The sequence below is a fragment of the Rhinatrema bivittatum genome, chromosome 10 (assembly GCF_901001135.1).
Source record: "Rhinatrema bivittatum chromosome 10, aRhiBiv1.1, whole genome shotgun sequence".
In the NCBI taxonomy this organism is placed as follows: domain Eukaryota; kingdom Metazoa; phylum Chordata; class Amphibia; order Gymnophiona; family Rhinatrematidae; genus Rhinatrema; species Rhinatrema bivittatum.
The window spans coordinates 110,967,382-110,991,355 of record NC_042624.1 but is presented as its reverse complement, the minus strand read 5'-3'; the positions used below and the strand labels follow the sequence as shown (position 1 = coordinate 110,991,355).

The 23,974-nt window shown below is 44.9% G+C and overlaps 1 protein-coding gene across 1 annotated transcript in view; it reads right to left on the bottom strand.

Moving 5' to 3' along the window:
* The window catches only part of NRDC (nardilysin convertase), an 82,333-nt gene that overhangs the window by 9,126 nt on the left and 49,233 nt on the right, over positions 1–23,974 (bottom strand). The window contains exons 20-29 of the mRNA XM_029617976.1: positions 22,201–22,351; positions 19,711–19,838; positions 18,877–19,039; positions 17,553–17,584; positions 16,908–17,046; positions 15,960–16,007; positions 9,485–9,537; positions 8,970–9,053; positions 4,636–4,726; positions 2,191–2,307 (exon numbers count right to left, since the gene is read on the bottom strand). Of these exons, the coding sequence (XP_029473836.1) occupies positions 2,191–2,307; positions 4,636–4,726; positions 8,970–9,053; positions 9,485–9,537; positions 15,960–16,007; positions 16,908–17,046; positions 17,553–17,584; positions 18,877–19,039; positions 19,711–19,838; positions 22,201–22,351 (1,006 nt within the window). The remainder of the gene's footprint in view (positions 1–2,190; positions 2,308–4,635; positions 4,727–8,969; positions 9,054–9,484; positions 9,538–15,959; positions 16,008–16,907; positions 17,047–17,552; positions 17,585–18,876; positions 19,040–19,710; positions 19,839–22,200; positions 22,352–23,974) is intronic.

The window sequence follows — 23,974 nt, the reverse complement described above, 5'->3', positions numbered from 1 at the left end:
GCTGGCAAACAGAGGTGGTCTCACAGTGGCACTAGCTTGGCCTTCTGCGCCACTGATGTCACCACGGGTCATATTTTGTGGACAGTGCCGACAGAGAAAACCTGTCCTTTTTCTGATCAGCGCGATGGGAGGAGAAGTTGTGGTCGTCACCACTCAGAGACTCTGAACTTTTTGAAAGTAGTACCAGTCTCCTAAAAGATCCTCCCTTCTATGAAGATGAGAACATTATTTCAACTTCAGGTCCCTATAGGCACGAGTTCAAGGGGCCAGGAACTGAAATATTAGTTGAAATATCCACAGTTGGAGGAATCATGAATTGGACCCAAACATTTCAAGCAAGCTCACGATGGTCTTGGCTCCCCCATTTTGTGTCTACATTTAATCCACAGTTCAAAGGATCTCTCACCAGCCTTAGAGGAACTATTTGACATTGAGAACACGAAGGAAACACTTGAAGAAAGCAAAGAAAGAAAACACAAAAAATAAACCTTGAGAAACACAAAAAACACCAGCAGAAAAAGAGTAAGAAACCATTCAGTCTCTTGGGCAGAAGAAAAAATGACAGAGGAGACTTGCAGAGCAGCAGCTGTACAGGATCATTCTCTCAGAGCTCAGGAAGACCTAGAAGTCTTTCTAAATATACACAAATATATTCCACATCAGTGCCATCAGTGATGATACCCACTTGTGTGGCTGTATTTGTACCTGCTTGTCCATGGAGATATTTTATTTGCATTGATAAAAAATAAATAAATTCACACATACACACACATTCTAATGGGTTTTTCTGTCAAATTGTTTTATCAATTTTGACATGATTTGGCATTCTGTATGATACCTAAAATGTCTTATTCTCCTGTGCTTTTGGGTCCCCTCCTTTCTTTAATATTTTATAATTGCTTAGTGTGGTCCATTTGCCTCTTCCTTTTGCACTGGTTTTCTTTTTTACATAGCTCATGTCCTATAGCAGTACAGGTAAGTATTGCTCGTGTCAGTCTGCTGAAAAACCCAAGAAAACCACTCTACTGCCAGAAATGCTGGCCTGCTGTGCAACACATCAGATAGGTGGCACGAGCTGCTCCAACCTCGACACAAGACAAAGCTTACTCTTAATCCTGAAAGCTGGAAATCTTTAAAATTAGTCAATAAAGACGGTATAGCAAAATCTGAGAGATTTCACAAGGCTTGCTGCTAAGATTTTGTGCAGAACAGCAATTTCCTGCGAATTTTAGACACTTCCTGGATTTGCACCAATTTTGTCCAAGGTTTTAAAGCAAACAGACCCGCAGGCATTCAACGTTTTTATGCCCCTCAATAGCCCAAAACTTATATCTGCCCCTATATTTCCTTTAATGCAGATTCATTAAAAGCACACACAATGTTGCCAGAAGTCGGATTCTTAATGACTGTATGTAGTCAATTTGGGTGTGATATTGGAGTTTCCTTCTCAGTCTTATGGGTTGGGACTGGAAGGTTTTTCTTTTTGCGACTGGAATACAGGGATGTGTATCTAACTGGAGGGGACTGGGGCAGAGGAGAGGTTCAGAAGTTTATTCAGCTAAGCTCACTGATGTGGTAATGTTTACTGTGGTTGAGATAAATAAATGTTCACTTCATGCGGTGGGTAATTAAAGTACGGTTATCAACCACACCTAAGTGGGTGGAGGGGATGGGGGGGGGGGTGGGGGGAAGTTGGGAATCCATTAGGATAATTTCAGGGTTTCATTTTGTGGGCTTTAGCAAGATTTATTCATAGTTGATTGTTTATAGTTGTAGGTGGTGTAAGACCATTATGTAACTTGCCTGGAGGGCCTAGTTATAGAGCCCTCTTACAAGGGGAGAGGTCATATGTTGTGTTTCAAGAATGCAAAGTTGGTTGTGATGCTTATGCCATTGTTCAATGCCTACATGTACTGTATATGTTGGTTTCTCAATAAAAAACAAATAAACTAAAAAAAAAAAGCACACACAAAAGAAGTAAAAAAATATATATTTTCAAAACAGGAGGCGGAAGCTATTAGAGATGTGAATCGGAACCAGAATCGGATCCGATTTCAGTTCCGATTCACATCTCTATAGATGTGAATCGGAACCAGAATCGGATCCGATTTCAGTTCCGATTCACATCTCTAGAAGCTATTATGTTTGGGTGAGAGAAGCTGAACTCTGAGTAAAACTTCACATTCCTACCTCACAGGCAAGCCGGCTGAAGAGATACTGTTGGGTAAGGACTTCATTCCAGTTCCTCTCCACCTCCTCTCCCAGATGGGTGTCCTCACATTCTTTAAGCTTGATTAAAGCCGTGATCTATGGGAACAAACATAGGAAATCATCAACTGAAGGAGCTCAAAAGTGGGGTCACACTAATGTGACTGTCAAGTAATGGACAAAAAAATTGTACTCGTGCAAATGAATCTGCAATTGCTGTCGTTTTGCCATAGCTCCTTTTCACTTGGTCATAATTAATAAAGAATTTCTAAATATAGGAGAACAGGGCAAAAAACGTGCAGGAAAGAAACATACAATTGCAGAATATGTCAGATAAGCCCCATTTGGTCCACTCAGTCTGCCCACTGTACCATCACAGGTCTTACTCGATCCGAGATCTTCTCCCTCTCTCTCCCATCCACCACTATGGTCTTTTTGTGTCTGTCCTATGCACTCTCGATTTTCTACCATTGTTTTGGCTCCTAGAACCTCGGCTGGAAGTCTGGACCAGATGTCCATCAGCCTTGTCGGTGGAAGAGTCTTCTCGTGCTCCTTTTGAGCCTCCCTCCCTTCGGCTTCATTAGATGACCTATTGTCCTTCAGTTTTTCCATTCAGAGAGGCAGGTAATAGGACAGGAGTTTGTAGCCCTCTTAAACGTCTATAGGTCGCCCTCGAGGCTTCCGTTTGTCACAGACCACCTTACTGCCAGGCTTGTCAGTTAATTAACCATTTCTAAAGGAACACAGAAGGGAGATCGTATTTGGTAGCAGAGCAACTGGCACACCAAACCTATAAACCAAGATCACTTCCTCTACAATTTCTGGAACCAAAAAGATGGTAAGGTATTCCAAAATCCAAGTCTAGCTCCGTTAATGTTGGGCTAGTAGGGCAGTGCTTTTACTGGTTAACAGAAGATGAAAAGGAGAATTACAGTAAATATCCAGTGCTCCAGACTTTTCTGTTTCAAGGCACTAACAAAACGGGAATATTACAAGCCTCTAAAAAGATCATGTAATAGGAAACATAAGTATTTATAAATAAACTAAGGCTGGTATTGTATTTTACATAAAAGATTAAGAAAATAATGACAATAGTCCCAAACAGCAAGTTCAAACCATCAGTTACAACATTTAAGCTCGGCTACGTAGCAATATAGCAAATGGTGGAAGCTAAAGACCAAATGGTACGTTCCTAGAATTATTCAAACTTTGAGAAAACAAAGTTGTAACATGTGGCCTTGAAAAATGCTTTTACACATAAAGGGGGCAACAATGAAAGCTTTTTACACAGGCTGACGTGTGTTTACCCTCTTCATTCACATCCTCTGGATCCATAAAGTCTAGAGGAGTGAATGAAGAGAAGAGGCATGGGGGTGGCTTGCGGGAATGACGGCTACTACCTGGAGATAATACCCTTATTCAATAAACATATGCACGGTTAATGCGACTCCAACATTGCTCTATGCTTCAACGGCAAGAGGAAATGTGGGGAAAAGGATTTGCATTCACAAAAAAAGCAGGGGAGTAGCTTGCTTGTTACGGCGGTTACTACCCCGAATCAAGCCTGATACTTCACTTGGAAAACATATCCAGCGCAGCTCACTGCTTCAACGGCAGGGGGAATGAAGAAAAGATGATTTATATTCAGACAACTACCAACAAGGATTGAATTGCACAGGCTGGGTAAACAAGCATGGGAGTAGCTTGCTTATTATGGCGGTTACTACCCCTAACCAATTAGCTAGATACTTCACTTAGATGCAGCTCCAGCAGTGCTACCTACATCGATGGCAGGGGTGGAAGGGAAATAGAACCAAAAAGTTACTTAAAAGGGATGAGTAACAGATAAGTATGAAAAAATAAGTGTGAAAGCTTACTGGGCAGACTGGATGGACCGTTTGGTCTTCTTCTGCCGTCATTTCTATGTAAAAACACGTTCTGAATATTGTCCCCCTCCTCTTCCCCAAGCAGTGTGCTTACTTTTAACCGCATAGTAAAGGGCGAGGGGAGCAAAAGCACATGCAAAGATTTCATTTTCAAATCTCTGCAAATGTTTCCATGCACTTCTGTTCGTCCCCATGTTGCCGGCACCAGCCAGAGTTTAAAAAGGAAACTCCATGGGGAGTTTTCCCTTTGATAATGACCTGGCAGTGGTACCTGTGGGGCCACAAGATGCGCAAGCAGGATGAGAACTCTCAAAAAAAAAAAAAAAAGAGTCAATATAGACTACAGTTAGGGGTAGAAATACCAGCTGCCTAATAATATTAGTGCACAGATACTGCGATTCTGCCATTTTCGAGACACAAGGTGGAGAGAAAGCAACTGCATCTGAGATAAGGCCATCAGCCTTCTCGGATGCAATCCCATTGTTTGTCAAGATGCACATGGGGTACATCAGAGGTGGCAGTTTGTTTTTTGTTTTTTTACCTGGGTTTTGAAAGCATCATCCGTCAAGTCCTCAATTGTCTTCTCAAAGAACATGAGAAATTCCTCAATTTTGTTATCGACCAATTCAGAGCTGAGGGAAACACAAACCATTTGGCAAAATTTAAATACATTTCCACTTAAAGCGAAAAATCAGGTATGAGAAACCAGAAGGGGGAGAAGATACGAGTTTGGATATACGAGATCTTCTTTCACTCAGATTCCGAAGTTATTAGTGACAAAAATCAAAGCTACCGTTATGAAGGTTTCTATTTCTAAAGCAATAAAGGTTCTAAGTCAGGTTCATCTTCCCGCTGAGAACCTCTCCAGGAGCAGGAGCCTGGCTGCAGGCCTAGGAGGCACACAGCAGTTCCTGGCAAGAAAGAGGAGGAGAAGAACAGACTTAACATTTCTTTTTCCACTACAAAACAGCCCCTGTTTACCCAGGAGAACGTTTCGGTGGATTTTGTTCATGGTAATATACTGCTGTAAACATGGGGCGGATAAGGAGCTGGAAGTCAAGGCGCTCTGAAGCATAGACGGTCGTAAAAAATTCCCAAGAAAAGGAAAAAAAGCCACGTTGCAATTTCTAAATGGTTAACAAGTAAGATAAGCACAAAACAAAACAAAAACAAAAAAAATGAATGAGCGCTCTGCCCAGATTTCCTTAGCTTGCCTGGTGAGACGCGGGTTGCTCTGGCTGAGTATTCCCCAGTGGCCCTGCCTAAGAGCGTGAGAAGCACTTCTCTCCAAACCAATCCCGCAGACAGCACTAGGACTCGGGTGTGGATACAGAGCCAGGGAGATGGAATAGGGAACCGGGCAGGAAACAGCAAGCCGGTGGGAAGCCAAGTGTGCCCTGGGCATTCCTGCTATTTCTACATCGTGGCCGACAGGGCTCATATCACAGGAAAACCTGCCTTCTGCTGGTCATGGAGCTGGAGCTACACTGAAAAGCTGACAGGAAGCGAGCGCTGGGAACCGGTGGCCCGAGAGCAGACATGCTTCAGTCAAGGCTAAAAATGAGATTCGTGTGCATAAGCCGGAAATACACCAATTTACAATTTGTTACTGGTACCAGGGAACATGTTTACAAATGCACAAGACAACTGGGCTTTCCATGGTTACAGAACATTCAGAGGACACTGAAAAATGAAAATATTTAACACACACTTAATGAGAAAAACATCAATAATCCAAAGCTAACAAGGCCGCTCCTTCAAAACAATACTTTTCCAGGAATCTTAATTAGGTGGCTATGATTCATGGCAATGGCTAATTTGCATCATACGTGACAAAATACAGAGAATCAGGACAACCAATTCGGAATTTCAGAAGAAAAATAAATATTTTAAATCGCACAAGGAAGATTAAGAAAAAGCAGCTAGGTTTGTTATAACCAGGAAGTTTAAATTCTGCTTCGTGCTCCCCGTGGGGGACCCTCTCCCCGCCATACTGTACGGTTCTCAGCCTCAGTCAAAGGTTGAGGAGGGAGCAACCTCAGCTCACAGCTCACCCCCCTGCACTTGGGTCATCGTCAAAAAGACTGAAAAGCTGCACCTCCTTCACAAATAAACCTCAAAGCTGCCCAGTACAACGGACTGGAAGGGAAAGCTGTCGATTTTTCTATTCTATTTTTTCGTTACAGAAAAAAAAAAAAAAGACCACCACCACAAGTTAAAAACAAAAAGCTTAATCCCACCAGTTAAGAAGAGAAATTACTCTGAGGAGGCCGAGCCATTCATGAAAGAGATTTAGGAGACTACTTTAAGATTCTTCAGGGGTAATGTCAGGTACCTCATGGGGAATTTCACAAACCAAAAATGAGAGAAACAGGTAGTCATCCAACATCCAAACCGTACGATTACCTACGGCTGGGCATTGAAAATAACATTTCATCTGGGGGAGGGGGCGTCAAGGGCCTTTCCTCTTGATTTCCCAGTTTAGCACGCGGTAATGAATTTTAACATGCATTAAACTGGAAAAGCAAAACCAACATGTAGTTTCTTCCTTTGTTTTTGTTTTAAATCAACGTCAGTGTTTTCAAGTTTTAAAGGACAGCACCATCCCACTAAACAATTACTAGTACAGCTGGAGGGGGGAGGGGGGCGGGTAGAGCTATCCAGATGCAAGTTTGTAGCTCTCTCTCTCCTGGCACCACATGTGCAGCGTAGGCTTTGACATTACCTGGGAGCCGGACGGGAGGTACAGAATGTGCTACCTCCTCTTGGACTTCCTTTGGCCGGGAGTTGGAGACTTAGGTTGTGGGGGAGGAACAGGGGAAGGAGATGGCCTTTCTTAATATCATCAAAAACACAGGGAGGATTAATTATCAAAGATGGGAAAGTCCTTGGGTACTTTTTATCCTTGTATTTTCAAAATGAAAGCATGCACATATTTTTAATTTTGAAAATCCTTGGAAAGCACATGCACAAACTCCCAGCTGCTCCTGGCATGGCATCATTTACGCACATACTTTTTAAAATCGGAAGTTTGCACCCAAGTCCGCACTCCACCCCGCCCCTCCCTCAAAGCCTTTTCATTGCACGCACCACGACTGGCCCATTTAACCATCGCAGGAGATGGGGCTCTCTCTCTTGCAGGTCTGTGAATATGGAACCCTCTACCTGAAGCACTGTGCTCCATTTATTGCACAAAAGATTTCAAGAAAGCATTAAAGACTTATGTTTTCTCAGGTTTATGAAGCTCCAGCATGACTAGATCAAGCAGAGAGAATTATATCCCAGCTTTCTCATATGACACTTTAAGAAGAAAATTATTCCTTACCTGCTAATTTTCGGTCCTGTAGTACCACGGATCAGTCCAGACTCCATTTGCTGGAAGGGGGACATAATCCACTGTCTGGACTGATCCGGGTAACATACAGGGAATATTTTTTACTCATTATGTATGTGGAAACTTGTAATCCACTCTAAATGTAATGGAGAAATAGGGTCATTACAAAGTTATCCTCGTAGAGGATAATTTTAAAAGCCATGTCCATGGGGAAAACCATACTTTACTCGCAGAAATGACCTTTTTGAAAACTGCCCGCCCTGTAGGTGGATAAAGGTACATGCATACAGCCTGTGTGTGCGCACTCTGACCCACAGTGTGAAGAACCATTCCCTGGAACAGGACATCTTTAGAATCAGAACGGGGTTTTTTGGGGGGAAAACTGCCTGTCCAAGTCAGCAAGTGAAAACCAATGTGGGTAACTTTCCTGGGACAATTTTGAAAATTAGTGGAAAGTCTACGGTTAAAAGATACCCAGGAGAGAGACTTTAACACAACCCAGGAAGTAAACAAAATTACCCTCATCGAGGGCAAGTTTCCAAAGCCACTCCCCAGGTAAATAGCCACTGATCCAAGTAAAGGAGCTTCTGAAAACCACCCATCCTTTCGTTAGGTAAAAGTGTGCACAGGGGTCAACCAGGCTCATACTTTCATTTGCAGAAAAGAGGCAGGCTGGCTCAGAGAAGGCAATAACGCACATCGTTTTGCATTTTTCAGTGGAAAGCCGGCAAGCAAAAACATTCACAGACTGTGCCCCTATGCTGGCTGTTTGGAAAATTCTTTAGCTGCTCTGGACAGTGGCTCACCATGACAAATCAAGATGATCCCGGTTAAAGACAAGAACTGCTTAGCGCTCTTGGATTTCTTTGCAAACACAACCACAATTGTATGTGACTGCAAAGGTACATTTACATGGACTGTTTGGCCTACAGAGATTTCAGATTGTACAAAACAATGGGAAGAGGCGAGGATTTGTAAAATTCACAAAAACAAAAAAATACAAAGATGCTAGAAGCAGCCCCAATTCCCTTTTGTTATCCGTGAACAGAAAATGCATTGGCTGTTAGCAACAGGATGCCAAGACTACCATGCCCATGTGGTTCTTTCTAGAGGACGGTGAATTAATCCTAATATAGAACTCATTTTAAACTCTGAAATACAGTGGAAGGATAAATATTACTGCCACAATACTGTGGGACAACACACTTAGGCCAGTTTCTGAGTGCTGGTGAATTCCAAGGGATTTCATGGTAACACTAAAATGAATCAATCTGAAATGCAATAAATTATTTAATGTCACAGCTCTTGCGGGAAGGGAAGGAGACGGCCTTCGCACAACGGCATCATCTGGCAGCTAGATTCGGGGTATATGAGCTGGGATCTAGGGGGCTAGGAAGGGGGTTATAAATTGGGGGGAAACACCAGGTTGCTGTGACTGCTCAAAAAATTATAGACCATTAGAGGCTGGTTCTGATTGAACAGGCACCTTAAAGCAGCAAGAAGAAAATGCCAGGACAAAAGAAAAAACAAAAAAAACTTACTTGAATTTAGTTGCTTGGGTCTCCACCGTAACAGAAAATCCAAGGATACCGTAAGTATTTCTACAGGTGGGATAAACATGATACCTTGAAAGAGAAAAAAAAAAACAGAAGGCAACAGCACATAAATGCTAAGAAAGATCTACGTGGATGAGATATATTGACTTGAAATTAAAGTGAATCATAATCTGAAATGCAATAAATTATTTGTCACAGCTTTTAAAATTAAAGGCCCAGGCTTATTTTTCTGGTGATTAAAAGGGAGCTAAATACTTATATATTAGTCACATTACAATAACATTCTACTTTTATGGAAAATAGCATTCCAGGAGCTCAAGAACCTGAGCATGAATCCCATCTATAATCGGAGGATTTTTCTGGGGGCAGCATTTACTGCAACCTCGGACCTTGATCCGATAAACCCCATTTGCTGGAAAATGCATGGATGATGAGTGAGAATCATGATCCTGACCCTTGCCCATCTCTATGAGTATCCAAGCAGGGTTTTCAAACCTTACCCCAGGGTTTGCTTGGTTCTCAGGAAGTCAAAGCACGGTTCCTCCATGTGCATCTGGAAAAGAACGAGCTCAAAATAAAGGCTTCACCACAAAACTGCTGCAAGAGTACCTCTCCATACTGATGCCTTGAGAAAGCACACACTTCCATTTTAACTGTACCCAAATAGGAATATTGGTTCTTACCTGCTAAATTTTGCTCCTGAAGTACCATGGATCAGTCCAGATGAGTAGGTTTATGCATCCCTACCAGCAGATGGAGACACAGAACAAAACTTTGAGGCACTGCTACATAAGAGTGCGCCACCTGCAGGCCCTCAGTAAGGACCTATATCCAAGCCAAGATGTCTACCTCAACAAACTCCAGGCAAACAGAGACGTAAAGTTGGAGGCCCCTGCAAACTAGGCCCCTTGATTTAACACAAAACCTATACCAAACTATGCACACTTCTTCTTACTCTGAGTCAATCATAAACTAGCTCAGCCACATCCAGAAGCGAGGAAGTCTTTCGACAAATGGGGACAGGTCTCTGGACTGATCCATGGTACTTCAGGAACAAAAATTAGCAGGTAAGAACCAATTTTTCTTTCCTGCTCGTACCCCGGATCAGTCCAGATGAGTGGGATGTACCCAAGCCCCTCTATTCTGGGCAGGAACTCGAAAGACCCACGCGCAACACATTTTCCCCAAACATTGCCTCTTCTGGGGCCTGCACATCCAAGCGGTAATGCTTGGTAAAAGTGTGCAAGAGAAGCCCATGTCGCTGCATGACAGATCTTCTGCAGAGAGAGCAGCTGACACTCCACTCATGAGGCTGCCTGCGCCCTAGTGGAATGCACTCTCTACCCCTCCAGCACTGACTGGTCTTCACAGATGTAGGCCGACGCTATCATCTCTTTTAATCCATCAAGCAATAGTGCCCTTGGCAGCCTTATTTCCTTTTTTTGCTCCACTGAACAGGACAAACAGATGATCCGATCTCTGAAAGGCATTTGTCACCTTGAGATATCGCAAAAGAACTCGCTGCACATCCATTAAGTGAAGCTCCCTAGCTACTGGATTATCGGCCGTCAAGTTTGGAAAGGCCGGAAGCTCAACAACCTGATTAAGGTGAAAAGAGGATACCACCTTCGGCAAAAAGGAACTATATGTAAAGAAACGCCATCCTCCGACAAACGGAGGAAAGGATCCCTGCACAACAATGCTTGCAGCTCTGATATTCACCTAGCCGAGCAGATGGCCACCAGGAAAATAGTCTTCAGAGTTAAATCCTTCAACGACACCCTCCGCTTTGGCTCAGAGGGCCACACAGTACCCAAAGAACCAAATTCAGATTCCAAGCAGGGCACAGATGTTTTGCTCCTTTTAGAAAACGAACCACGCCCGGATGAGGCGCCAACAGCCTACCCTGAATCTTGCCACAAAGGGAACCTAAGGTTGCTATCTGGAGTCGAAGGGAATTATAGGCCAAGCCCTTTGCTAAACCACTCTGCAAAAAAGGCCAGGCCCTGTGGAAGATTCACCTTTAAAGGCTGCACCCTGTTCTGCAAACATCAAGATTCGAAGACTTGCCACACTCTGCTTCAGGCAAGGAGACCTTCCACTTTGATGGCTTATGTCAAAGTAGCAAATCACCAACTCTGAATAGCCCTTCAAACAAGTTGCCACCTCTGAAACGCCAAGCCGCTAGACAGAAGCAATCCTCCTGGTCTGAAAATAAGGGATCCCTGCCCCAGCAACCCCAAATGGAATGGAACCATCTATTGCCAGACGCAGGTGATATGCAAACCATGGCCGACACAGCCACTTGGGTGCCACCAGAATCACCCTGCCTGGATGAAGTTAGATTTGCCACAGCACCTGACCTCCTGACCTACAAGAAGCCATGGGGGAAAACGCATACAGCAGCAGGTGTGCCGGCCACAGCTGAAAGTGTTGATGTCCTCTGACCCAACCTCCCTTCTGTGATTGAAAAAACAATCCGCTTTGGCATTCACTGGAGTCATCATGAGGTCCATCACTGATCAGCCCACTGTATCCTGCAGCAAATCAAAGGCCTCCGCTGACAACTCCCATTCCCCCATAGCCTCAGACTTCCTCAGACTTCCTCAGACTTCCTCAGCGGATGCTGTCTGCTGAGGAAGTCTGCCTGCACATTGTCCACTCTGGCCACATGAGAAGCAGTTAACCGCACCAGATGTTTCTCTGCCCATCCGAACAATTCTTGCCACCAGACAACCTCTAATGCCACCAGACAACTCTTCGTGCTGCCCTGCCGATTGATGTATGCTACCATTGTCACATTGTCGGAGAATACTCACATTGACTTTGCCCAGATGAGCGGAAGAAACACTGACAAGGCCTTGCGCACCGCCCTGATTTCCACCCAATTGATAGACCAAGTCACCTCTTCCAGCGACCATTGACCGTTGACTGATTTTCCCTGACAACTCACCCCCCCCCAGCCCGAGAGGCTGACATCTGTGGTCACTGTCGGGCTCTTCCAGATCCATCCCTTTCTCCAGACTGCGTCAAGACAGCCACCATGAAAGACTGGACCTGACATCTTCTGGCAACGGTAAAGGAAGAGGAAATTCTTCAGACAGCAAATTCCAATGGGATAACAGAGCCCCCTGCAGAGGACACATGTGAGCAAAGGCCCATGGCACTAAATCCAGCATAAACGCATGGAACCCAGCACCTGCAGGTAATCCCAAACCCTGGGAACCAATAGGTCCAGGAGCCGAAAAACCTGGCTCTGCAACTTGAGGACTCTCTCCGTAGTCAGAAACACCTTCCCTAGCCAGGTTTCGAAGCAAGCTCCCAGATATTCCAAGGATTGAATCGGCTCCAGATGACTCTGCGAGTTTGTCACCCAGCCCGATGACTCCAGATGCCGCAGTACCTGCTGGAATGAGAGCACACTCCACTTCTGACTTTGTATCAGCCAATTGTCCAGGTAGGGTGCACCAGGATACCTTCCTTCCTTCGAGCCGCCGCCACTACCACTTTTGTGAAAATGCGCGGTGCCATCGCCAACCCAAAGGGAAGAGCTCAAAACTGGAAGTATTCCTCCAGTACCATGAACCTCAGAAACATCTGGTGGTCGGTCTGAATGAAATATGCAGGTAGGCTTCTGACAAGTCCAACGACGCCAGAAATTCCCCTTTGCGTACCACCGCTATTACCGTGCGGAACGTCTCCATCCAAAAATCGGTACCCGGAGGGCAGCACTGATCTTCTACAGATCAAGAATGGGCCAAAAGGCACCACGAAGTACACGGAGTATCGATCCTGCCCCTCTCCAGATGGGCACTGGAACAATGGTGCACAGGAGCTGCACACGTTGCAAAGTCTCCCACACCGCCTCACGCTTGCTCCGGGAGACACAGTGGGAGATTACAAAGGCGTCCCTGAGCGGCCAAGAAAATTCTGAAGCTTAGCCTCTTACCACCTGCAGGACTCAACTGTCCGAAGTGAGCTTGGTCCACTCCTCATAAAAGAGGGCTAGTCTCCTTCCAATAGTCTCTGGAAAGGAGTGGACCAGCATGCCTTCATTGCCCAATCTTGTTTCAACCCCCACTTTGGGACCCACTGTCCCTCAGAGGCTTGCATTGGGCTTGAAAGTACTGCTGTCAGCCAGAACTCTGCTTTGGGGAAGCCAGTGCGAAACCTCGTCTCCTGAAATTGAGAACGCGGAGGAAAACAAATTTCTTGGGGTTCTTCTTGTCCTCAGGCAACTTGCTACCCGTCGACTCCCCCAATTGCTTCATGAGCTGCTCCAGATCCTCCCCAAACAACAGCTTCCCCTTAAAGGGAAGGTTAAGACAGCTGGGCCTTAGACCACACATCCCCTAACCAGTTTTGTAACCACAGATGTCTCTTCGCAGCTACTGCCAAGACCATTCTTCCAGCAGAAGTCCGAATCATGTCGTACAAGGCATCCATCACATAGGCTGCTCCCGCTTCCACCATCTCCACAGAGGTCCCAACCTCTTATTGTGCTCCTTCTGAACCCAGCACAAACAGGCTCTCTGCATCAGACTCCACAAACCGCTGCAAGCAGGTGCAGAACTGAAACTTCAAACAGCCCCTTAAGGAGGATTTCCAGTTTCTGATCCTGAATATCCTTCAAGGCCGCTGCGCCTGGCACCTGGATGGTAGTCTTCTTGGTAACTGCGGATACTGCAGCATCCACCTTGGGAACTTTCTTCGACTCCATGGTCTGTTCTGGCAAGGGATATAATTTGGCCAAAGCTCTGGCTACCTTCAAGCCCACTTCGGGAGATTCCCACTACCAATTCACCAAATTCTTCACCATCTTAGGCATCAGGAAAGCCTTAGGGGGTCCCCGCAATCCCTCCAGGGCTGAGTTCACCCCTTCTCATTGTCAGACTCCTCATGAGCGACCTTAATCCCCAGCTCTTCCAGAACCTGGGGGGGGGGGGGATCAACAGGCCCAACTCCTCCCTGCGGAACAAACGGATCTCCCAAAGATCATACCTGTCTGCAGCCTGAATCTCACTGGATCCTGCAGAGGATCCCCTACAGCATTAATAAGATCCTGACTGATCCTGTAACAGATTCAGCAACGTACCAGCAAGGTCCCTGCCCGGATCTATCGGACCTCCCTGCCCCTGATCCAGATCATCCTTCTCAGACGTGTTTTTCCTCCACCGTGGACCTCTTGAGACCCAAAAGCCTCAGGAAACCTCCAGACTCCATCTGCCTAGACATTTTTGCCACCCAGGACTTCCTAGGCAAAGACCTCTTGGACCCAGCTGCCTTCCTGGCCAGATAGGCCTTGTGTGTCAAAAGGCCAAAATCCGGAGATAAAAAGTGTGAGAGGAGAGACCTGAGGCCCTGAAGTAGAAACCTGGCTCCCAGCAAGTGTGCACAAAATGGCCACCGGTTCCTCAGACACCCCCCCCCCCCCCCCCGCGGCCTCCAAAACCTGCCTGCCGAGCAGGGGCTCCTGCTGTCCTCTGGGGCGCCCGCAGAGGAAATACTTCCATGCTTCTGGCGAAGGCTGAGCCCAGAAAGGCGACAAGGACCCAGAGGGGATGAGAGAACCGTAACCAGCAGCTATCACCCCCCCCCCCTTTGAAGTCAAAGGCTGAGCCTCCCCCCAAGGGATCACCAACCCCCTTGCTCTATCCGAGGGATGGCCCTCGAAGGAACCTAACACCTCGGGGAGGCGAAATCTTCTCTCAAATCTTTCTTTTTGAAAACTCCAGCCTGGTTTGCACTTCTGCCATCTGCTGGAGACAGAGAAATACTGAGGGACTGCAGGTGGCGCACTCTGTGATGTAGCAATGCCTCAAAGTTTTGTTCTCTGCCTCCATCTGCTGGTAGGGATGCATAAACCCACTCGTCTGGACTGATCCAGGGTACGAACAGGAAGCAAAATTTAACATATACTCAATTTTAAGGTTATTTTATAGACATGAACATTTCACCTACATAATTTTCTTATGTACCCACAGCATGTCTTACAGGTACTTATAGTACACCCCAAAATACTCCTCTCTCTTAGCAAACATGCTAAATTAAGATAATTAAAATATTCAGGTTTGTTCCGTTGAAACAACTCCTCAGCACCTGAAGCCTCACTCCTCTCCCAGCATTTTAGGATTTTTTTAAATCAGCACCACTGTCAATTGACTGTCAAAGGATCCCCCATCCATCTCTTCTTGTGGGGCAGGCCTGAGCTGGATAATCAGTCACAAGTTTCAGGATCTTTCTTCCAGGGCAGCCAGGTCATGGGGGGGAGCAATTTTCCAATACCTACTTTACCTGAATCTGCTTTGAACTGGCTGAAAAGTGGAACATAAATCAAATAAAAATAAGCGCAAGCTACTCAGGTAAAAAAAAAAGGGCCATCTGAAAATTACCCACCCTGTACGTGGGTGAAAGTATGCACAAGGAGGAACAACACGTAGGCTGTTACCCCCTGGAAAAGCAGATGAGATCAGAGGTAGAGTTAAGTCAGGAGGAGCCAACATGCCTAGCGCTGCATTTAAAAGGTAAAAATATCTCTGCAGATACTTTTTCCCTAGGCAGCTTTCATAAGGGAAAGCGAGAGCATGCTTTCCCTTTAACAACTGGTGGCGAAGTCTGCAGGGAAAAGCAGCCGCTGGCTTTGCTACAATCTGCAGCGGTTTGGAAACCAGCCCCCAGCCGTTGTACTTTCTCCAGACCCTAACCTCACATGTGCAGCAGGCAGACCCTACTCCCGTCAGAAACACCCAGGATTGCTGGCTCTTACCAGAGCAGTTGTAAGGTACATTTCCCTATCCAAGCAATTTCAGCACCAGAGGCCTGGATGAGAGCAGTCAAACCCAGGGCTCCAGTCAGGCCTTTTGTCTTAATCCTAGACCTACACTGCTGGCCTTCCTCACGTGCACACTGCATGCAGCTGTAGACAGTAATTGGGGAGGGGGGAAAAAAAAAACCCAAAAACCCGCCACCACTTACCACAAGCAGTTCCATGAGCGCGTATTCTTGCAAGTTCTTAGCCCCTGACTAAATAAAAACAAAACTCCATCAGCACAGGCACCAAATACCAATAAATTTTAAAATTTGTATCATACTACTTAGCAGTTATTAAAGTTATCATACACAGCCAAATAATTCAGCAGTTAAAATAGGCTGCTGTATTCCTGCAGCAAATAATCAGATGCCAAGATCGCAGGAGCAAATTTCAAAACAAAAAAAATCATCAAAAAAGAAAGGATCGATTTTAAAATTGTTTATAGCAATTATGGCATTCATTCACAGTAATCTTCTTTGTTTCTAGGCTTCCTTTTACCTTTTTAAACAAAGGATTACCAAGGATTTCTTTTTTTTTTTTCCAGTAAACTGATGCCCCTTCCTACCATCTTGGTAGATCTATTTACATTGATAGCACACAAGGGCAGACTAAATATGCAAATTTAATGAAAATAACCAAACTATCTGGACTTAACGCTGTATTATGTTTTGGGGTTTTTTTGTATTTCTTGACATTGTATCTTATCTGAAATGCTTGCCATGCTTTAATTCAATGTAGAATGGATTATCTAAATGCTAAGAAATAGTAAATTAAAAACAAAAATAACCAATGCATGCAAATTATCCTACTTCCCAGACCAAAATGTATGCAAATATGTTGCATGGGAATACCCTGAAAAAATAAGACCCTTTTAAAAATGCACAGTCGAGTCTCATCGGACTGAGCAGATATTAAAAACAAGACCACAGAACATTTGTCGGATGCCCTGGTTAGAGCCATGATCCAAAGGTTTGGGAAGGCAAGACATCCTTGGTGAAAGGAAAAAGTAAGTGGAGGGACCAATAGTGATGAACGGGCATCCCTGCACCCGTTCCTCTTTAGGTCTGTCAGAAGACGACATTCTATGCTGGAAGACTCGCACGAGGACTCACCTGATAGTAAACAGTGACCTCAGAGTTGGCATCGTTTTTGTTCAGGGCTTTTACTTTGCACAGATGGTGGGCGCTGGGCAACTCGACCACTTGAAACTGCACACGCATCTCTTCCTCCAAAGGCTGGAATTGCAGCTTCCTGAAGAGACATCAAACAGCACTTGGTCTCAGGTTCACGAGCAGAAAGGCTGCTAAGGGATACATTTACCAACAAGCTAAGGCATGGTTGGTATCTGACGTGACCAAAAGCGGAAGACACCACAGTCTGGCAATCCGGATCATAAAACATGGTGCTTAGCGAGAGGCCACAACTGCCATTTCCTACAGGATTTACTGAAGTTGCAGCAGACACAGATTTCAGAGGTGTCCATGGCCTCTGTATCGCATACTCTGCGTTAAGAATGCATCTAAACCTGCTATGAATAGCCCCAACACACGAATCCTGCACAGGAATCATGCAGGCACACACTGTATCCTCTGCACAAGCCGCACGCAGAAACCAAGATTAACATTTTGCATTCGTTACCAGATCATTTCTTCCCAACAACTAAAGGGGAAAAATACAAATACATTTTTTTGTATATAGACTGTGTTCACAATTTACTTCCCAAATTTTTCTTAAGCATGAAAAGAGCCAATACTCACTCAATAACATAGTTAAGAAATTCTGTTGATTCCTAAAAAGATAGAAACAAGTTTAAAAAGATGTTATTTTAAATTTATTTTAAGTTATTTTTATTTTAGTTTGTAATTTTAGTTCTAACCTTATTATGTATGCATCTTTGTAACCCACCCCAAATAAATAAATAAATGTTCTGGTTTACACCGTGTTAAGGTAGATTTGATAGTTATGGAATTATCTCCTGAGAGGCAAAAAAAGTTATTTTCCAAAGAATGAACCTCTGTGCAACAGGAACTGGGATGAGTCCTTTTTATTTTAAATTGAAATGTAATTCTACCACTTGACTTGTAACCCAGCACTTAATATTTAAAAGAAAAAGGACACATATCTTTTATCATAATATACAGTAAACAGACATCCTAGTTCAGTTTCTTCTCCAATATAATCCACCCTCCCTCCTCCCATGCATCCTCAGCCTCATATACGTTCCACATTTCTACCTTGAGAGCGAGCGATAAGAATCCAACCATCATCAGCATAAAACCCAGCTTTCATGTGGCTTCTAAATAGTTTGAAATGCCTGCATCCTATCACTCCCCGTAACAGTTAATTTCTCCATGCAATGCACAGGTCAAAAGATGTCGATTCTAAGACGCCACGGAAGGTAACTTTTTACTTCAGCAGCAGCTCTGATTTGGGAGATCAGCTTTATTACCCTTAACGAGGGGAAGAGGTCATTTTTATAAAGTTTATATATATTGTATGTATACATACAATACTGGCATTATTGAAAAGTGATGTTTTATTTGTTAGGACACCAAACAGACCAACGACCAGCTGCCAGTCCCACTGGTCACTGCAAGCCCGCGTTCTCAGGTAAGTACTGTCTTTGCAGTGTATATTTACAACGGCCCCCATGGAATAAAGGTGGGCTAGGCTGATTCAACAAGGCGGTTAGGACAGGAAAATGCAAGTGCCGACATGTTTAACGTTCAGAAGCGCAGCCACTGGTTCTCCTGCCCACTGGACCACGATCAGAATATTCACACAGGCTCAATTCTGAACCCTAGGAGTTCCTCCTCCCAAAAAAAAAAAAAAAAATGGTACTGATTTTAACTCAGAACTGGCCTTTTTCTCTCTCTCTCAAACCTTTTGCCTCTGCTTACAGGAATTTCCAGGGACTAAAGAGGTCAGAGCATGCAATCTCCTCTACAAAAAAAGGCCGCACGAGAGATCTCAAGCAGCCGGAGCCCAGCTCTCCTGGATAAGAGAGCGCCGTGTACGCCGGGGCCCGGTTCGAGAGGAGAGGCGGCGGCTTCCCAGGAACAGCAAGAGCAAAATTCTTACTTGGCAGGTGAAATTTCCTTGCACCAGTCCTTCCACGAACATTCGCGTCTTGAAATCTTTAACAAAGGCAAGCAGCGACTCCATGCTGGGCCCCTTCATCAAAGCCCGGTACTTTTCAATCATTGACCAGCGGCCATGCTCCAGAATCAGGAGGCGCACGTCTCTACGAAGCAAGGAAACAAAAGTTAAAGAGAGCCAAGCCCAGCTTGGGCTCCTGCCGGACAGCGCACACGTGCCCCCACGTTAGAAAGGACCGGACAGGACAATTTGATGGGCCAAGTCGGCGTTTCCTGCTCCTGCTACTTGTTTTCCCGACGCGATACAAGAGGCGCTCGGCGCCGCACAGACACAAACACGCACCTCGGTGCACTGGCCAGGAGCTGGTATTGAATCACATGGTTTTAATTCTTCGCAGAGACTTCAGAAACCTGGGCGCTTTAACAACAAAGTCGTGTGTCTGATCCCAAAACATTTACACTTTCCGCAGGGAACAGTTTATTCAGGTTATGTTTAGGGAGGGTAATGGGTTTTTTTTTGAACGTCGTGCGCCCTAGATGCGGGTAAAAGCACATGAGCAGGACCTCTATTCACAAACTTTTATCTGCAGCAGGGGGGGGGGGGGGGAAGTGTTCTCGGGGAAAAAAAAACTACTCACACAAAGCAGCAGCGAAAAGCACGTGCAGGTGCTTTTACTGGGATAACTTTCGAAGGGAAAGCACACGCATACTTTCCCTGTGAAAATTAGTTTAAAGTACTGGGGTAAAAAAAAATACACACAGACTTAAGAGCAATCCGGGCAGTTTTAAAATGGACACTTAATGCCTCTAAACTCACTTTGCCAGCTTCTCTGGCTTGATCAGGATGTTAAAGTAAGTTTTCTTCAGCTGTTCGGCTATCATCCCAAAGACGGCAGGGGCAGAGGAGAAATCAGCCAAGTGATCAACGATGAGCTGAAAGAGCAGCTGGAAAAGCAAACAAACAACCATAAGCAAGTCTTCTGCCACCAGCAGCAAGGGGGGGGGGGAACATGTGCAGGGAAATGTCTTACAAGAAGAGAGGGCTAACAGGAAGTATGAACGGCTCTGTGGAAGTCCCAATACAAAACTGAATTTAAAAAAAAAAAAAAAGGCCAATCTTAGTGGCAGGCTCTTTGCAGTTTTGTGGTCTTGCAAGCCCTACCCATTCTCAAATTTGGTTCTTCAGGGGCTTATCTGGATTAAAACGTCTCCTCCTCGTGCGCATATCACCTCTGCAGCTGCCCTGCCATGGCTCGTTTGTTCATAGCATTGCTCTAAACTTAAATCCTGGGCCCAGAGATCTAGCGAGCGTGGCTTCACGTCACAGGATTTAGAGATGCCCAGAAATATCAGGGAAAGGGACAGTGCTGTTTACATCCAGTGACTATAAAACCACCAAAGAAACGCAGAGCCTGAGGTGAAGGCAGAGGAAGCCCTAGGGCCCATGCACATCTCCTGCTCGGTTTCACAGTCCCCTCTCCCTCAGACATCCCCTGTATTTGTGCCGCGCTTTCTTGAATTCTCACGCTGCCCCCATTTCCACTGGGAGGCTGTTCCATGCACCCACTGCCCTTTCTGTAAAGAAAGAGGCCCAGCCTTGGAGGTATTTAAATGGCTCTATCACATCTTCCCTTTCCCTCTTCCAGCACGTGCATAAGGAGGGTAATTTTATAATTCTGCAACTAACACCAAAGCTTGCGTGCAACTTTTACAAGCAGTCTTCAGCCAACATTTTCAGAGCAAATGAGCGCACATGTTTGCTTTAAAAAAAAAAAAAAGCTCAGGTTAATGGCCTGGTACATGCATAGATTAACTCGCCCCAAATTACATCTCCTCTTCAGTGGGCATAACTTGTGCACATTAACTAATATGCAGACTTTTTTTAAAAATCAGAAGATTTTAAGTTACAACTTGCACCCCCCCCCCCCCAAAAAAAACAACCTCCCCCCAATCGGTGTGAAAGTGCACCTGTAACTCTGTTATGCACGTACTTTATATGCCCTTAGGCCCAGCCAAATTTATAACAGCCACTGATGCACACAAATCAGCTTTGAAAATTCATCCCCTATTATACAATCATTAGGTGCATTCCTAGAGTGACCCAGAGACTGCTAGTACTTTATATCCAGCACTACACGCACAGGACTGAATGTTCCATAGCAGCTCTCAGCCTCTCTTCCCCGCTGCACAGCAAAGTTTGTGTCTTTCTGGCATTCTACCTCGGTCACGCAGCAGTGCTGAAAGCAGAACAAATCACCGAGGAGGACAGAAACCGAGGACTGCAGAGTAACGTGGCACTAACGGAAGTGTAACTGAAGATTTCCACTTTCATTCAAAGCAGAACGGGATGGATGGCTGCGGCAGAAGTGAAAACAATTTCTAGAGTATTTCCTGACACCAAGAGCAAATTTCCAAAATGTGTTTGAAAAGCATGCAGGAGTTGTGAATGGTTCTGTGTGTGTGTCAGATTACATGCATGGTTTCCTGTATGGGTCAGTTTAAGGGATGCAAGTTCCATTGCACAGGAAAAATACAAGATTATATGAAGTCAGAAGTGAGAACAGATACCATCCTGCTGCATCTGATATAGCTGACATACACGCTCATTTTTACAATGCCGCAGAACATGTTCGCCTTATTTTGCAGGAAACAAATGGCATAGATGGAAATCTGCATCGACTTAAAGCATTCTCCAGCAGTTCTTAGTTAAGAACACCTACAAGCTGAAGGTGGGCTGCAGTTTGCTCAGGACGGCTATTATCCTCTTGCTACATCGCAGCTTAAATTTATTTCACCAGATTATTCTCTATTTGGGAGTCAGTACTTTAAAAACTGTATTCAGTCCCTGGATTCTGAAAAACAGCAAGCAACCAACCATTTCCACTGCTGCCCCCATTATTCAGACAGAATACCCAGGTGGCAGACGAAACTCTAGCTAGCCCTGACAGCTGGAGGGACATCTTCTTTTAAGAATGGCACCAAGGAATAGCCTACAGAGCCAGCCAGGGCCCAATCACCATAACAGCAGCTGCCTTCCCTCCCTGAGCAGCATTCCTGAGCACAGTTGACTCCATAGGAAGGCAGACTCAAATCTAAAGTCTGCTGTGACACAGTCAACAGTGCTATAGCCCTCAGCCATGAGACCTGCCCAGTGATCCAACAACTTTTACTCACGTTTATCAAATCAATGGTTAATCTTTACATATTTGGACATGAAACAAGATGCCTGGTTACAGGGAATGAACACGACTGAGGTTAATGACATGCTGTTCAAATGAAGACCAGGAAAAGCAGGACAGTCACTCACCCCTAGTTTATGGTTGAATCCCTTCACTTTAATGATCAAACCATGTTCTCCAGCTACCAGCTTGTATTCCAGCTGAGCAACATCTGCCTCGTATGCAGGTTCAGCAAGGTTGTGAGCCAAGATATTCACAAAGATATCGAAGAGCACCAGACTGCAAGAAGAAGAAAAAAAAGTTGGGAAAATGCATGTTGGTAGCGATGCACACGAGAGGCGCTTTTCACTGCTTCTATGGGGAGATGACCAATATTTGGCACAAATGACAACATTTCGGCATGGAACTGGAGCGAATCTCTCTCAACTCCCATTTCATTCAAACCCAGCCAAGCAAAGAAATGTGTAAGTACGTACAGACAGACAAACACGACGATACTAATAGGCACTTTCTTTGATTAAAATAAAACACGTATAGAAAAGCAAAAATCACTCCTTTAGATGAACACAGATCAGTATTGTACAGTTTTGTTGGAGAGAGACAAAACAAAATGGTCAAAAGGTCAAATCATTTAAAGGACAAATGACCTTCGCCCCCATCTCTCCATGAAGAGTGTCGAAAATAATCCTGATCTCCTTTGATAGTCGAGGACTAAAAGGGGAGTTTACTTTAAGAGAACCCCCCTAGCATCACTGGAAAGCCATCTGAAGTCCCCAACCTCCTCTAGTGGCCCAAATGCCCTCCCTCTATAAAACGTACATGAGACACCTCCTCACTTAGGTTCATTTGTATTTAAAATACTTGCCTTTCCAACCCTATGCTCGAGGCCAACTACAATTCAGGTCTACATTTAGAAAGTAGGGAGGTTTGTGATATAAATTTGTACAACCTGCACTTTTCTACTTCCAACTAGCAGGTAGACGTATATATTGTCATCATCGTCAACATACATTACACATGTGACCCCAAATAACTCTCCTGAAACTGCACACAGCAAGGTTTTACTTCGCATTCTTGCAGAGATTGGTGTCCTTTGAGCAGCGCAATAACAAAGTTACAAATACTATTTCATTGCGCTTACACTAGAATACAACAATTCACGCACTACACAACAGGAGGTTTCCCCCATAAAAGCTGTACATTACTATGAAATCCTGCAAACTTATGTTACACCTGCTTCCTGTAAGACATGAGCACAGTCTGCAGGTAGGAAAGTTCCACTGTAAAGATTTCTGCCTCAGGAACAAAAACGGGAGAAGAAGAAGAAGTGTCTCCCTTCTTAGCATCAAGATGATTAATTACTCAAGAGATTTCCCCCCCTCCCCTACACACGTTTTTTTTTTTACGCCTGCTACACAGTGGTGATTTTCTGACAGGTCACTGACCTGGAACTCTGACCTGAAAAAGGAATGTGTCCACTCTGCTGGTAGGACACGGCTCTCTTTCCTTTCCTGGGACATCAAACAGCCCTCCCCCCACGACCTCCCCTAGGGGCCGATGCTATAATGTTCACAAGGGGGGGGGGGCGCCATGCAATATGTAAATTAGGGGGTCGCGCTAGGAAGGAGGCGCTAGGGTCACTTGTGCGACCCGCCGCAGCTGCCGGTTATGAAGACCACCGCCAGTAAACTCGGCCTCGGTTTTCATAACCTGCCTGTCTGCCACTAAGGAAAACGGTCTGCCGAGTTATTTTCTATTTTTTTTCTTTAAAAAAAGTACAGAAAAGCAGTTTTTTCTGCTTTTCTGCACTTCTTTTCAATGCGCTCAGCTGAGTGCACTGTATTGCATCGGCCCCCTAGAATGCCACCATGTGTGTTAAGAGGCAAGGAATGCGTTTAGTGC